The following is a 16,846-nucleotide window of genomic DNA, read 5'->3' as shown; positions in this document are numbered from 1 at the left end:
AATGGATATCTCAAAATTTTGATTGGATGTGTTTGGGAAAATGGTGGGCGTGAGAGGGGCGTTAGTCGCTCTCCAAACACTTTCAAATATTAAAAAACGCACTATCCCTTTCAATTTCAAATTGAATTAGCCCTTTTGAATTTTCTACGACAACGCTTTCAATAAAAACTTTATATGCCCCCAGGGCATAACTTACAACCCTTACCCTGAGGGCTGTGGGGGGAGGTGTTGTCATCCTTAAAGACCTAATTTCAAAAACTTTCAACTGCGTTGAATAAAATGGCTATCTAAAAAATTTGATTGGATGTGTTTAGGGAAAAGTTGGGCGTGAGAGGGGGTTTAGTTACTCTCCAACCACTTTCGACTATTAAAAAGGGCACTAGCCCTTTGAATTTCAAATTGAATGAGCCCTTTTTCAAGTTTCTACGACAAAGATTTCAATAAAAACCTTATATGCCCCCAGGGCATAACTTATAACCCTTGCCCTGAAGACTGTTGGGTGAGTGTCCTGCTCAAAGGTATAATTTCCTGAACCTTGAACTGTGTGGGACAAAATGGCTATCTAAAAAAATTTTATTGGATGTGTTTGGGGGCGTATTGGAAATGGTGGACGTGGAAGGGGTGTTAGTTGCCTTCCAATCACTTTCGACGATTCAAAAGAGCACTAGCCATTTCAATTTCCAATGGAATGAGCCCTTTTTGAATTTTCTACGACAACGCGTTCTATAGAACGCTTATAAGCCCCCAGGGCAAAACTTACATACCCTGTCCTGAGGGCTGTGGTGGGGGGGGGGTTGTCATCCTCAAAGACCCAATTTCCAGAACTTAAAACTACGTTGAATAAAATGGCTATCTCAAATCTTGATTGGTTGTGTTTTGGGAAAGGGGGGACGTGAGAGGGGGTCAGTTGCCCTCCAATCATTTTCGACTAATACAAAGGGCAGTAGCCCTTTGAACTTCCAATCGAATGAGCCTTTTTTGTTTCTACGACAACGTTTTCTATAAAAACCTTATATGCCCCCATGGCATAACTTACAACCCTTGCCCTGAGGGCTGTAGGGGAGTGTCCTCTTCAAAAACATAATTTCTATCTGGAAATCCACTACGCTGAACAAAATGGCCATCTCAAAATTTTGATCCGATGTATTCTGGGAAATGGTGGGCGTGGAAGGGGTGTTATTTGCCTGCCAATCACTTTCGACTATTAAAAAGGGCACAAGCCACTCCAATTTCCAATCGAATGAGCCCTTTTGGAAGTTTCTACGACAACGCCCTCTATAAAAAACTTATATGCCCCTAGGGCATATTACAGTGCCCCCAGGACACTTACAACCCTTGTCCTGAAGGCTGTGGGGGAGTGTCCTCCCCCACATGACACCCAGGGGGTTGTCATCCTCAAAGATTTAATTTACAGTACTTAAAACTACAAAACTAAAGAACTTAGTCGGTCGGCGCGGAAGGGGTGTTAACTGCCTTCCAATCAAGTTTCGACTATTAAAAAGGGGACAAGCCATTCCAATTTCCAATTAAATGAACCCTTTTCGAAGTTTCTACGACAACTTCTTCGATACGAAATGCCCTGCTCTAAAGGAAAAAAAAAATAATAAATAATACATTGTACCAACATTATTCTTACATGCCCTCAGGACATAATTTAAAAGCCCTTGTTGTGGGGGAGTGTCCTCCCCAAAAATATGTTTTCTATCTGGAAATTAACTACGCTGAACAAAATGATTATCTCAAAATTTTGATTGGATGGGTTTGGGGGAATGATGGGCGTGGAGGGAAGGCTATTTGCCCTCCAATCACTTTGAAGGGCACTAGCCCTTTGAATTTCCAATCGAATGAGCCTTTTTTGAAGTTTCTACGACAACGCCTTCTATAAAGACCTTATATGCCCCCAGGGCATAACTTACAACCCTTGCCTGAAGGCTGTGGGGGAGTGTCCTCCTCAAAAAGATAATTTTTATCTGGAAATCAACTACGCTGAACAAAATGGCTATTTCAAAATTTTGATTGGATGTGTTTTATGAAAATGGTGGGCGTGGAAGGGGTGTTAGTTGTTTTCCAATCACTTTCGACTATTAAAGAGGGCACAAGCCCCTCCAACTTCCAATTGAACGAGCCCTTTTCGAAGTTTTTACGACAACTTCTTCGATACGAAGTGCACTGCTCTAAAGGGAAAAAATAATAAATAATACATTGTGCCAACATCGTTCTTATATGCCTTGAGGGCATAACTTAGAACCCTTGCCCTGAGGCTTGTGGGGGAGTGTCCTCCTCAAAAACATATTTACTATCTGGAAATCAATTACGCTGAACAAAATGGCTATCTCAAAATTTTGATTGGTTGTGTTTGGGGGAGTGATGGGGGGGGGGCGGGGGGCTAGTTGCCCTCCAATCATTTTCTACTATTAAAAAGGGCACTAGCCCTTTCAATTTCCAATGGAACGAACCTTTTTTGAAGTTTCTACGACAAAACCTTCTATAAAAACTTTATTTGCCCCCAGGGCATAACTTAAAGACCTTGCCCCGAACGCTGTGGGGGAGTGTCCTCCTTAAGAACATATTTCCTACCTGGAAATCAACTACGCTGAATAAAATGGCTATCTCAAAATTTTGATTGGATATGTTTCGGGAAATCGTGGGCGTGGAAGGGGTGTTAGTTGCTTTCCAATCATTTTCGAGTATTAAAAAGGGCACAAGCCACTCCAATCTCCAGTTGAACGAGCCCTTTTCGAAGTTTTGACGACAACTTCTTCGATACGAAGTGCCCTGCTCTAAAGGAAAAAAAATAAATAAATAATACATTGTGCCAAAATCGTTCTTATATGCGTTCAGGGCATAACTCAAAACCCTTGCCCCGAGGGTTGTGGGGGAGTGTCCTCCCCAAAAATATATTTTCTATCTGAAAATCACCTACGCTGAACAAAATGGCTATCTCAAAACATTGATTGGATGTGTTTGGGGGAATGATGGTTGTGGGGGGGGGGGGCAAGTGGCCCCCCAATAACTTTTGAATATTTAAAAGGGCACTAGCCAAGCAAATTTCGAAAAGAATTATCCCTTTTCGATGTTTCTACGACAACTCCTTCGATACGAAGTGCCCGGGTATGGAAAAAAAAAAAAAAAAATAATACACTGTACCAACATCGTTCTTTACTTAGTGCGCTGCCTATGATACGACCACTTCTTTCCATATTAATTGCCTCTGTGAAAAAAAAAAATCATAATGCATTGAAGCCTTTTGGCTCTTTACTATAGGCAACACTATAGCGTTGACTCTGATTGTCTATCCATCAATTTATAACTATGTTTTGTTTATTTATTTTATTCTTATTTTCAGAGGGTTTCAGTCTAGTGAAAGTTGCAAATCCACGACTTGATAAATATTCAAGGAACATTTTCAAGCATGAAGAATTAAAGGACAAAGTTGAAATGCGGATAAAGAAGGACCATCAGATGTGTAAGTAAATTTTATAAGCTAAAGATAAAGAAGTGTCGGGTAAGACAGTTTTGTTTTATTAGAGCTCTTAGTTTGTGGTAAGTTGTGCAAAAAAAAAAAAAAAAAAATTGGATGTCTTTTCTTAGTTCGGACAAAATTAGGAAGATACCTCTTCATGGTAAAGATGAATATTTTATTTCGTGCAAACGGGATTTAAACTTAAAGTAAAAAAAAAATTGGACACGGTTTTTGAAATCTTAAATGGTAACCCTGATAAATGTGGATATCTACGGTTATACATTAAAAAGAGAATAATTTAAATACGTATATATTTTTTCTCTTGTCTATGCCGCTGTAAGAAAATATGCTCATTCAGTAGGCTTTCAAATGCGTTTAACTTTCGACTAAAGAGTATTTGGCAATATTCCAGACAAAACATGTTTCCTTTTTTGTATAATTCAAATATTTAATTGCAGTGATTTCATTTGAAATGTTGGAGTTACCTTCTGCCCCCCTCCCCCGATTTGAGTCCTCTTCATTTTTCTTTCTGCGTTTAGGACACTTAGACATGACATGAAGTAGGAAAGTAGCGCATATTTTTGATCATAAGTAAGAGATATCTTTTTAGTTTTATTCAAATACAAGATCTGATATATTCTTTTAAACACTTTTTAATTTTTAACTTGAGGTTCTTCTTTCCTTTTTCTCACTTTTACAAGGAACAAACTGATCATAAGGAATTATAAAAAAATTACAGAACTAGGCAGACAATTCTTTTAAGAACAAAATATTGTCTTTTCAAGTTTTGTGACCTTTAAGTTCACATTAATTTCATTAATTCATCAATTCAGTAAGTTTTTCATTCAAAAATAGTATGAATTTTTCTTGGTAAGTACATTTGTGAGTATAACCTTCAAATGATATCCATTGTTTTGTATGGTTCCTTAATAAGGGTTAACGTAAGGATTATTCTTACCATGCTTATTGCCAAATAAGGCGACAGTTGCCATAAAATTTGTTTAGTTGTGTACAATTCATCTTTGAAAATATCTGAATCTCTTAGAAAGCAGACACTTGGTATTTAACTCATTTAGAAAGTAAACTTATCTAATTGCTTAAAGTAATTAAATTTAATTACTTATTAGAGGGGAACTTGTTTATTTAAATTACTAGGGCTATTGCTTTTTTCTTCGCTGTGCTAGTAACGGTAATATATGTTACACTCCTAAGAGAAATCCGCTATTGGGTATTTCACTCTTTTTTTTCATAATTTTTCGTTAATGGAGCGGATAAATATTTATCTACTTTTCTATCTATCTTTGCAAATTCTAATCACTAAAACTTAAGATTTACTACGCAAAGATTTACTACCCTCCCTTTTCCATGCAAGGTAAAGAAATTGCTTAAATTAGGTTTCTTTGTTTGTCATTGTTTCTCAATCTTCTTTTCAAGACCGTGTCCGGGAGAGGGGTAGGTGGGTTGAACCCCCCCCCCAACAACCACCATCACCCCTGAAATGTTTCTTTGACTCGTAAAAGCGTAACAAAAATGAACACATACACATTTCTGATGTTTTTTTTAAGTTTTCTTTTGTACCCCCCCCCCCCCATCCGAAAAAAAACCTGAATACGTTTTTGCTTGCTTGCAGAGGAATTGTAAAACAGCTTGTGATCTCATGATTGTTTTGGCCGAAAATATTTTCTAATATATTATATTTCTAAATAATATATTATATTTTATATTTATATATGATTTTATATATAATTTATATAATTTTATGTCTAATATATTATGTCAATATGTTTTACTTTCAAAATAAAGTGTGTGTGCGGGGGAGGAGGCTTCATAAATTGTTTACGCAAATTTTGTTTGATAAATTTGTCTATTTAGTGAAGCTAAATACCATTGTTGAAAAATGTTCTTTAACGCTTATGGTAAATGTTCGTGATGTGAATTTTTGGTATGTTATTTTCTTTGCAGTCCTGCAGCTTTGATTTTATTACTATTGGGGCTGTAAGGTACGGGGGTCACTACTTATTGGTGCAAAAATGTTGCTATGCCACTTACTAGAGGGGAGAAGCCCCTTGACGGCCCAAATAATAGTGGGATGCCAGCGCTTACCCCAACGGTTCTGTGTCTATCGGGTATGTCAGTACCCAATTTACAATATACCCTGCCTTAGGGTATGATAACGTGATCAAACGGTCAAAGGGGCCACTTTGAGGCCAAGGGTACCCGTCCTGGGTTACCGATAATATTTCTAACTATCTCTTTGGACTCTACCTAGGCTAAAAAGTCAAAGATTATATAGTATAAAAATCCTACTGTATTCACGCTTATAAAAGAACTGAAAATCACACTTCTAATTGTCCCCCAGTTCGCTCACCGCGTGTCTGCGGTGGGTGGTTGGTGGATTTTTCCAGCCAATCCAAAGGCTTACTAATTACTGCCCTACTTCAAAGGGATTTGCTTTATGCCCCTTCTTTCGCCCCCCGACAATTCGGACCAAACCTGTTCTCTGAAAGTAGCTTTTTAGCTATGGCGAATCATCCCTAACTGCGCAATCAAAGCCTCGTGGTTTGTTTAACCAACTACGCAATTAAAGAAGGAAAGAAAAAATGGCGAAGCCAAAATTAAGGGAAAATTAATAATTATTACTAGGGGGAAAAAGAATAATTAAGGGACCAAAGGAAAAGAATCTGGGAGGGTCATTTATCTGAAACAAACTAGGACCAACGGTTCCAACAACTTCTGTTTGGTAAGAGAGACTTTATCGATCTATCAAATTACTTTTTCGAACTTTTTTTTTTAGGTAAAAAAAATGCTTTAGAAACGTTTTGGAAAGGCATAAAAATAGGGGAACGTTCAAATTTTTTTAAGTGCATTTAGGTAATTTTCTAAGAAAAAGACTAAGTAGCCTACTATCATAATTCTGGCTTGCTCTTGATGATACAGGTGTCTTGTTCTTTCGGCGCCAGTTACAATTGTAGGGCCTTTCGCAAAAAAAGGGAACACAAACTTTAAGGTTTATGTAACTGAACTTTAAAAATCTGAAAGTGAATTTCCAGGTTGTTCGACAATAAGGGTCACATAAACCTTAATGTTTATGTAACTGGAGTCTAAAAATCAGAAAGCGAATTTACAGGTTTTCACTCTCTTGTTAATTTTTATATTAAGTTTACAATACAAACCCTTAGAGCATCATAGGCTACCACTTTATAGTTATTTCTTGTGTAAGATTTAAGTTAGGTCTAACATCCTTTAACAGTATAGAGTTATATACTGTGACGGCGCAGCCATAGGCCACCTTTTGTGTAAACCCCTTGCAACTCGAAAGCGTGGGACCCGGCTAGCTCATCATTTTGATGTCAATTTTCTGTGTACTGATAGTGAATTTTATGGATTCTTGTGAGTGGCTCCTGTGGCTCCCAAGCATAGTTTATAGAATTATCCAGTAAGGTTATCGCAGATCATGTCTGGTCTTCATTCTCGGTACGAACAAAAAGCTCCTCCCACTTCTTTCTACATTAGCGGGTTAGTCTGTTCCCGTCAGTCAATGAGAAATGGTACAAAGTGCTTTATTCGTAATAGCGGGTTTCCCCTTGTTTCGTGTTCAAAAGAAATATGACTTGTCTACCCGTGAATAGATCTAATGTCGCTTATGTTTCTAACTACAGAAACGTTTTCTGGAGCACTCGCACCTTGGTCCGGGTTTTTAAAATGGGTGAGATAGGGTATGATCATACTGCTAATTCTATAAACTGTACTCCCAAGTAACATTTTGGAGTGGCACCTGAGTTTCAGGAGAAAAACTTCATGAAACTATCTCCTGGGATATGGGCCATTAAACGGCCTGCAAGGACAAAGTTTATATGAGAAATTCCCATGTCTTCTTGGCTTTAAAAAACCTTTCCTTGAACGAATATCTGGTGGTGAACAACTGTCTAAAAGCTTGAAAGCCATTTTTTTTAGGTTTTTATACTCTTTTATGTTTCTGAATTTAAACTTCGAAGTATTTTCTACTGTTAAAAATTTCCTTTGTTTAAAATATAGTTTCAGTTTTTTGACATATTCGAACAATAAAGCTCATGCTATGAGTGGATTCTTGCTCATGCTGATGCTCATGCTGGAATTTTAGGTACACATGACTCTGTCATGCTGTAAAAGATACAGCCTTTGGTTCTGGTAGTGTATTCGTATTTATCTCTTTACTGATATAAACATCATGTATTTGAAATAATTTTCCAGTTCTTTCTTTTGAATTATACTACTGTCAAGATGTGTCTTAAGTTTCAGGATGGTGCTAGCCATTAGAATTTGTGATTTATGTTAGCCATTTGACTGAGATAAATATTGGCAGAAAAGCATTCGTGGTTCTGGTCTCTGTTGCACCCGGAACCAATTCTTGATTAGCGCCCCCCCCCCTCCTTCCTGTCTCCCACAAAATTTTCAACCAGGTTTTAACACAATTTTTATTTATTAACATAATTATTTTCAATTTATTCATTAAATAATAATTCATTTTTTAATTATTTTTTATTTATTGTCGTTAGTATTTCTTTATGTTTTAGTCTATTTTTATCTTATTAATTGATTAATAATTTATTTCGTTTACTTAACTGCGCCCTCTACTTTATTTTAATTAGAATTTCAAAACTACAAAGTAATTATAACTGTTAGATTATTTATTTGAAATTTTGCGCTACTAAAGTTTCTGCCCCACGGGGAAAGTCCTCCCTCCGCCCCCCCTACCCCCAAAACAACCTCTGCAAAAAGAGACGAGTGAGAAAAAACAATTCAAAGAAAGCAGATATGACCCTGTTATGCGTGCTTACTACTAAATTCTTGTCATCTTCACTAACTGATTATCCATGCTTCTTGTCATGCTAAAACCTCATGATTAAAGCTTGGCGAGACAATTTATGGCTTTGGGAATTTTCCAGATTCTTGAATCCGGATAAAATATTTTACTTCAGGTGGATCAAATCTTGGAGGAAGAATATTACGTAGTTTCTAGGAATTTACTTGATAAATTAACAGGTATTTTCTGTTTAATCATTACACAGTTCTCTTATCACTAAATGGGAGGAAGAAGTAATGACAGTAAAAAGTAAAACCAAAAGTTTTAAGCGCCTATAAAATTGTACATTACGGAGATAAACTTCATGTTTTTAGTTGTATTTTATAGCTTGCCATTTGGTCAAATCCCTAGCTGCATGAAATAAAAATTTATTATTCAAAGTTACTTTGTACCTTTTTAGTTCATAGGGGGCGTCAAGAAAACTATTTTCTAGTAAATTGGTCTTATTTCTTTATACGGATTTTAAGTCTGGATAAAGTTTAAAATTTGAAACAATCAGCATAAAAAGTGCAAAACTGTCGCAATTTTAAACATTTTTTATCTTTTCGTTAACTACAGCTATGTGATATCCACGAATCTACGCTTTAGCAGATTAATTTAAAAAACCTTTTCCACAAAATAATTTTTTCAAAGAAAAGTAAAGAACTCCATTAAACCAAAAATGAGCGAAAATAAAATCAAGTAATCTACCAAACGTGAAAGTACCACAAATCAGCATCGATAAATAAATGAAACCCAAAACAAACAGAAATTACAATAAATAACCAAGTCAAACTCAAAACGAGCAGAAATTAACATGAGTAGGGCTCAAAACCCCTGTACCATCCCAAGGACAGAACATAATTTGCACTTTAGTGTAAAAATATAAATGTTTTTACTTTTATAACTTTAATAAGTCAAATAATCTGAACATTTTGATTACTAAATATCAGTATATGTATACTAAACTGACAATGCACATTCATTTGTATTTTTTTCAGTAAAGTGTAAATTATGTTCTGGTCTGGGGAAGGCATAGGGGTTTTTAGCCCTACTCATGTTAATTTCTGCTCGTTTTGAGTTTGACTTGGTCATTTATTGAAATTTCTGTTTGTTTTGGGTTTTATTTATTTGTCGATGCTGATTTATGGTAGTATCACGTTTGGTAGATCATTTAATTTTATTTTCTCTCATTTTTGGTTTAATGGAGTTCTTAACTTTTTCTTTGAAAAAATTATTTTGTGGAAAAAGTTTTTTCTAATTAATTTCTGTTCGTTTTATATTGGCATAGTTATAGGTGCGATTCTCTTATAGGTGCGACGCAGAGGACTAGTGGTAATCTTAATAGCAGTGGTAGCATACAAATATTAAACCTTAAAATAAAAATCTTGTATGCCCCCAGCGCAAAACTTACAACCGTTATCCTGATGGTTTTGGGTGGGTTGTCATCCTCAAAGACCTAATTTCTAGAACTTGAAACTACGACAACGCTTTCAATAAAAACCTTATATGCCCCCAGGGCATAACTTACAACCCTTGTCCTAAGGGCTGGTGTATGGGGGGGGGGGTTGTCATCCTCAAAGACCTAATTTCCAGAACTTTCTGCTACGTTGAACAAAATGGCTATCTGAAAATTTTTATTGGATGTGTTTGGGGGAATGTGGGCATGAGAGGGGGATTAGTTACCCTCCAATCACTTTCGACTATTAAAAACAACACTAGCCCTCTCAATTTCAAATTGAATGAGCCCCTTTTGAGCCCCTTATATTGCCCTGGGGTCTCTAGGGGGTTTGTCACCCTTAAATACATAATTTCCAGAACTTTGAACTACGTTGAACAAAATGGCTATCTCTTAACTTTGATTGAATGTGTTTGGAGAAATAATGGGCGTAAGAGGGGGGTTAATCACTCTCCACTCACTTTTGACTATCAAAAAGGGCAATTTCAATTTCCAATCAAATGAGCCCTTTTTGAATTTTCTACAACAACTTTCTATATAAACCTTATATACCCCAGGGCATAACTTACAACCCTTGCAATGAGGGCTCTGATGGGGTTATCATCCTAAAAGACCTAATTTCCAGAACTTTCAACTACGTTGAAGAAAATGAATATCTCAAAATTTTGATTGGATGTGTTTGGGGAAATGGTGGGCGTGAGAGGGGGGTTATTTGCCCTTCAATCACTTTCAAATATTAAAAAGGGCTTTAGCCCTTTCATTTTCAATCGAATGAACCCTTTTTGAAGTGTCTACAACACCTTATAAACTCCCAGGACATAGCTTACACCCCTTGCCCTGAGGGCTGTGGAGGAGGGAGGGATTGTCATCCTTAAAGACCCAATTTCCAAAAGTTTCAACTACGTTGAATAAAACGTCTATCTAAAAATTTTGATTGGATGTGTTTGGGGAAAAGGTGGGCGTGAGAGGGGGGTTCATTGCTCTCAAATCACTTTCGAGACTATTAAAAAGGGCACTAGCCCTTTGAATTTCCAATCGAATGAGCCCTTTTTCAAGTTTCTATGACAAAGATTTCAATAAAAACTTATATGTCCCCAGGGCATAACGTATAACCCTTGCCCTGAAGACTGTGGGGAAGTGTTCTAATCAAAGGTATAATTTCCTGAACTTTAAACTGCGTGGAACAAAATAGCTATCTCAAAGTTTTGATTGGATATGTTTGGGGAAATTTTGGGCGTGGAAGGGGTGTTAGTTGCCTTTCAATAACTTTCGACTGTTAAAAAGGGCACTAGCCATTTCGATTTCCAATCGAATGAGCCCTTTTTGAAGTTTCTACGACAACGTGTTCTATAAAAACCTTATTTGCCCCCAAGGCTCAACTTATAACCCTTGCCCTGAGGCCTGTGGGGGAGTGTCCTCCTCAAAAACATAGTTTCTATCTGGAAATCAACTACGCTGAACAAAATGGCTATCTAAAAATTTTTGTTGGATGTGTTTGGGGAAGAGGTGGGCGTGAGAGGGGGGCTAGTTGCCCTCAAATCAATTTCGACTATTCAAAAGGGCACTAGACCTTTGAATTTCCAACCAAATGAGTTCTTTTTCAAGTTTCTACGACAAAGATTTCAATGAAAACTTATATGCCCCCAGGGCATAACTTAAAACCCTTGACCTGAAGACTGTGGGGGGAGTGTCCTGCTAAAAGATATAATTTCCTGAACTTTAAACTGTGTGGAACAAAATGGCTATCACAAAATCTGGATTGGATGTGTTTGGGGAAATGGTGGGCCTGGAAGGGGTGTTAGTTGCCTTCCAATCACTTTCGACTATTAAAAACGGCACTAGCCATTTCAATTTCCAATCGAATGAGCAGTTGCCTTCCAATCACTTTCTGCCATTAGAAAGAGCACAAGCCACTCCAATGTTCGATTGAATGAGCCTTTTTCGAAGTTTCTACGACAGCTTCTTCAATACGAAGTGCCCTGGTCTCAAGGAAACAAATAACGAACGATAAATTGTTCTAACATTGTTCTTATATGCCCCCAGGGGATAACTTAAAGCCCTCCTCAAAAACATATTTTTTATCTGGAAATCAACTACGCTGAACAAAATGGATACCTCAAAATTTTTATTTGATGTGTTTGGTGGAATGATGGGTGTGGGGGGGGGGGGCTAGTTGCCCTCTAATCACTTTCGACTATTAAAAAGGGCAGTGACCACTCCAATTTCCAATCGAATGAGCCCTTATCGAAGTTTCTACGACAACTCCTTCTATACGAAGGACCCTGGTCTAAAAGAAACCAAGAAACCAAAAAAAAAAGAAAAAATAACAGATTGTGCCAACATCGTTCTTTACTTAGGCAGCGCTTTTGCGCTGCCTAAGTAAAAAATCTTTTATCGTAAATCATGTTTTCCTTGCATATTTTCAAAACACTGTTTTCTCCACAAGTTTCTAAACTTGAATTAAGTGAGAGAAAAATATCGCCCCATTCTAGTTGCTCACGCGATTTGGATCAACCTGACAATATTTAAGCAAACTTCTGAAAGCAATTCGTGCTTCTTCCCGGGATAGAACATGTAATCACTCTAAAGTTTGGCATATGCTGCATATAAACAGGTTGCCGAAGAAGTTATTTTATTCACGTAATTGCATCGCGGACGCGGAAGGATAGTATAGAATATCGAACTTCGATTAAAGCCCAAAACTTCCGAAATAATCGGTTACATTGTCTATTTACGTAACCTACGTTAATTGATTTTTCCACCATGGAGGTAATAAGCCTAGGGGGGAGCTCCCTTCCTATTTATAGACTATAGACTATAGACTTCAAATTTTTCCTGCGTTTGCAGGTCTCATTTTCGTATTTCCGACATTGCATATTGGCCCATTAGAAGCAAATTTTCTTGGGCTCAGTAACCGCTTTACGTTTGTAATAATTTTTTATTTTAGTATTAATAAATTGATTGATTGATTGATTGAAAGGATAATTTTAAATGTCGCACTTTTTTTTTATAGCCGAAAACTAAATGAAAGGGTAATTGTATCGAGGGATAGTTCATGTTTGAATAGGATTTTAGGTAAAATGATGTATTTTGGTGGGTTAGGCTTTTAGGCTGTTGTCTAAATTTTGATAGCTGAGACTTCTCGTATTTTGAGCTTATAAAATTATTCAATAAAAATAAGTCTTTTTCAACTGAAAGTAAGCAGCAACATTAAAAATCTAAACGAACAGACATTATTCTGCATATTTTGGGAACTGTCTCCTCTTCTATAACCCTCTCTTTACAGTAAAGTTTTTTGAGACTTTTAGAAAAGATTCTGATTGTAACAACATGGCCCTTGTGTTTCAGGAATAGTTCTTAAAGAATTAAAACGTAAAGAGCGGGTTATAGAGGAGGGGACAGCCCCCTCATATACGGAATAATTTCTGTTCGTTTTTAGGTTTTAATATTACTGCTTACTTTCAGTAGAAAAAATTTGTGTTTTTTTTTATTTAATTTCTGATCATTTTCAAACAATCCCAGGAAGTGCACTCCCCCCCACTCATGCTTTAATTTAAAAAAAAAGACATGTTTTTATTTAATTTCTGATTGTTTTTCAGGTCAAGGTGGATTTCCCTATGTTTGGAAAGTTTTCCCCGGTAATCCCCCTCCACAATGGAAATTTTTTTCTCGTTGAAAAATTCTCCATGGCGATTTTCTCCTGGCGATAATTCCCTCATGGACAATTTCTCCGTTGGAGTTCCCCCCCCCCCTGTGTAACAATCCCCCAGAAAATTCCAACTCCCCTGAAAATTTCCCCCGGACAGTGCCCCAGAGCATCTACACATTTAAAATGGGGTTGCTAACGAGGAAGTGGGACAAATAAAACGAACATCGTATATCAAATCTGTCAAATTCTCTCCGTGGAAAATTTCCCCTGCAAATTTCACTCTTGGAAACTTCCATCCCAATGGGAAATTTTCCCCACAGAAAATTCATCCCCAGTGACCCCCCTCTCTGAAAAATTTCTGTATACTTTCCAATGACGAATATTATATGTAAACAATAGACAAATTTCATAACTTGCGGCTCTTTCTCTGGGGGTTGTGGGGGGTCATGCCATCCCCAAAGACTATTGGACCTTTTAACTTTTCTGAACAAATTGGCTATCTCGAAATTTTGATCAATCAACTTTGGGACAAAAGGCGTGGGAGGGGGTCATTTTCCCCTCCAATTTTGGGTCATTTAAAAAGGGCAATTTAGTTTCCGTTCAAATGAGCCCTTTCTCAATCTTGTCGGGCCATTGCTTCGATTCGATAACCCCTGGAAAAGAAATAAGAAGAAGAAAAAAAACACCCATCCGTGATCTTTCTCATAGCAAAAGATCCAAAATTCCACATTTTTGCAGATGAGAGCTTGAAAAATCTACAGTAGCGGTCTCTGATACGCTCAATTTGATGGTGCAATTTACAATAAGATTTTTTGACTTTTAAGGGTGTTTCCCCCCCCCCCTTTTTTTTCGAATATCAGGCAAGTTTTCTTAGGCTCGTAGCTTTTGATGGGTAACATTAAACTTAATGAATTTTATATATTTGTAATCAACATAAAAAGCCAGTTCTTTTGATGTATCTGTTGCTATCAAAATTCTGTTTTTTAGAGTTTCGGTTGCTATTGGGTCGAATCGCTCCTTACTTACAGTTTGTTACACGAACTGTTTGATATTTATAATTATTAAGTTATCTTATTATTAAATTAGTAATTTATTAAATTACTATTTAGATAATTAATTTTAAAAATCAATAAGTGTAATTATACATTTAATTATAAGATATATATGTCTCTGGTCTACCACAAGCTTGCCTATTCGTAAAGCTCGATATGGGGCTGACACACTGGTCATTACTCCTCTGTGTTGTTATCCGCAAAACTTCTGAAATAAGGGAGTAATTAAATCTGAGTTACATTTTGTGTGGGATCAGGCTTCTAAAAATCATTTCATGTAACTATCATATCATTTAACTTGAAGATTAAGACGCAAAGTTGAGAAATACTTCTACTGCCACTCTTTGCTGTCCCACTGTGAGCTGTGTAGGGCTGATATGCTGGTCATTATTCCCTTTCTATACTATCATGCTTAAAGCTTCTGCTTAAATTTTAAAATAAGAGTATAAATACCCTTGAGGAACATTTCATGTTTGAAGAGGGTTTTGAAAATTATGTTTGTAATTGTTAAATCACTTAATTTGAAAATAAAGATATAAGCCTAAGAAAAGCTTCTTCTGTCACGGATCTGTTTTGTCGTTACACCGTTAGAGGCTGGCATATTAGTCATTACTCCATCTCTATACTATTTTACTTCAAGTTTCTACTTTGGTAGCCTTCCATGTAATTTTGGGTTTTCTTATCTCAAAATATATAGGTAATAGAGAGGAAAATGTAATCTTAAATTTTAGTGCTAAAACCGTTTATTGAACTACTACCGCTACTAACAACTCCTTTGCGGCACAAATACACCTGAGGTAAATTCAGCTGTGCAAGCTCTATACCCACCCTTCTCTATTCAGATTGTCGCTCTTTGGTCGCTCTCATGCACCAGGGTTGCCACCCTGACCTGGAAGAATTTACTAAATTGGAGAAATTTACTAGATCGCATCTGCTTTTACTAAATGCTCAAAAAAAATTTTTGCACCATCAAGCATCGATTTTTACTATAGGAGGATAATAAATACGATTTTCACAATCTTTTTCCTTTTTTCTTCTTTTTTTTCTCTTTTCCTTTCGTTTTCATAGTATGATTGAAAATTCCGGAAACCTACAAGTTCAAAAATCCTTTTTCTATATATATATATATATATATATATATATATATATATATATATATATATATATATATATATATATATATATATATATATATATATATATATATATATATATATATATATATATATATATATATATATATATATATATATATATATATATATATATATAATGTTATATTTTTACTTACTTTTAATTTCTCTCAGCAGGCTCCTTTTTACTCAATAAAAATTTTCAAACTGAAGAGATTCACCTAATCACCTTGGGTGATTGGCTTTTGTTTTGATTCTAATAGATTCCCAATCATCACGAATCCAAGTGTCATTATAGCTTCATTTTTAGTTGGTAAGATTTGATACACAGAAAGCTGATTTTGTTGACCTTTAGACGCCGGCCGGAAGTGAAGTGTTTGTTTATGAAAATAGGTGACTGCTTGTCTGTCTCTGAGACAGACAAGCAAAATTGTAAATTGTAAAACAGACAAGCAAAAATTGTAAATTGTCATATGTTTACGATAACTTTTTTCCCTGAATTCCTGGAAAATAAAAAAAAGTTTTCTTTACTATAAATTATGACTTTTTACTAGTTTTTGTGAGATTTACTAGATCCTCTAAATTTAATCGATCTTTTTTTTTACTAGATCTAGTAAAATCCTACCGACGGTGGCAACCCTGTCATGCACAGTATCTAAATATTAGGCAGTATGATCTCCCCTATCTCACCCATTATAAAAACCCGGACCGAGGTGCGAGTGCTCCGGAGAACGTAAAAACATAAGCGACATTAGATCTTTTCATGGGTAGACAAGTCAGATTTTTCTTGAACGGGAAACTTGGCTTCAACGTTGGAACACTAAATTTTAAAGAAACAAATTTTAAATTAATTTTATCAATATATATATGAAAATCGGTAATTAGTAGTGCAATGTTATTATTAGATGTTTTTAGAAATTACAAGTAGGTTTCGAAGTCTCGAGTTGGTTTCAAAGGCATTTTGAGAAAGTTTCTGCGAAAATACGTGTTCCAGGGTAATTGGACCATGGGAGGAGCTGTTTGTTCGCACCGAGAATGAAGAGCCAGAAATCATCTGCGGGGAACTTACTGCTAATTATCTTTATACAGTGCTCTCATGGAACTCCACTTGTTGTTAATTTCTCTCTCTTCCCACCTCATTGGAGAAGATGCTGTTTTCGATCAGGTGCCTGCTGGGATACCAAAAATTTAGATTCATAAATTAGATTGTTTAAGTATAAGTTAACCATTGAATAAAGAATTAAACATTTTTCTTTCTTCTTTTCATT

The 16,846-nt window shown here is 36.1% G+C and overlaps 1 protein-coding gene across 1 annotated transcript in view; it reads left to right on the top strand.

The window, feature by feature from the left end:
- The window catches only part of Polr1C (RNA polymerase I and III subunit C), a 137,583-nt gene that overhangs the window by 112,676 nt on the left and 8,061 nt on the right, over window positions 1-16,846 (top strand). The window contains exon 8 of the mRNA XM_089091688.1: window positions 3,347-3,466. Coding sequence (XP_088947814.1) covers window positions 3,347-3,466 — 120 coding nt within the window. The remainder of the gene's footprint in view (window positions 1-3,346; window positions 3,467-16,846) is intronic.

This window comes from Artemia sp. Qi Xiang Cuo, chromosome 7 (genome assembly GCF_049724085.1).
Source record: "Artemia sp. Qi Xiang Cuo chromosome 7, ASM4972408v1, whole genome shotgun sequence".
Taxonomy (NCBI): domain Eukaryota; kingdom Metazoa; phylum Arthropoda; class Branchiopoda; order Anostraca; family Artemiidae; genus Artemia; species Artemia sp. Qi Xiang Cuo.
Note: the sequence above shows the minus strand (reverse complement) of the source record. Positions and strands in the feature narration are given on the sequence as shown.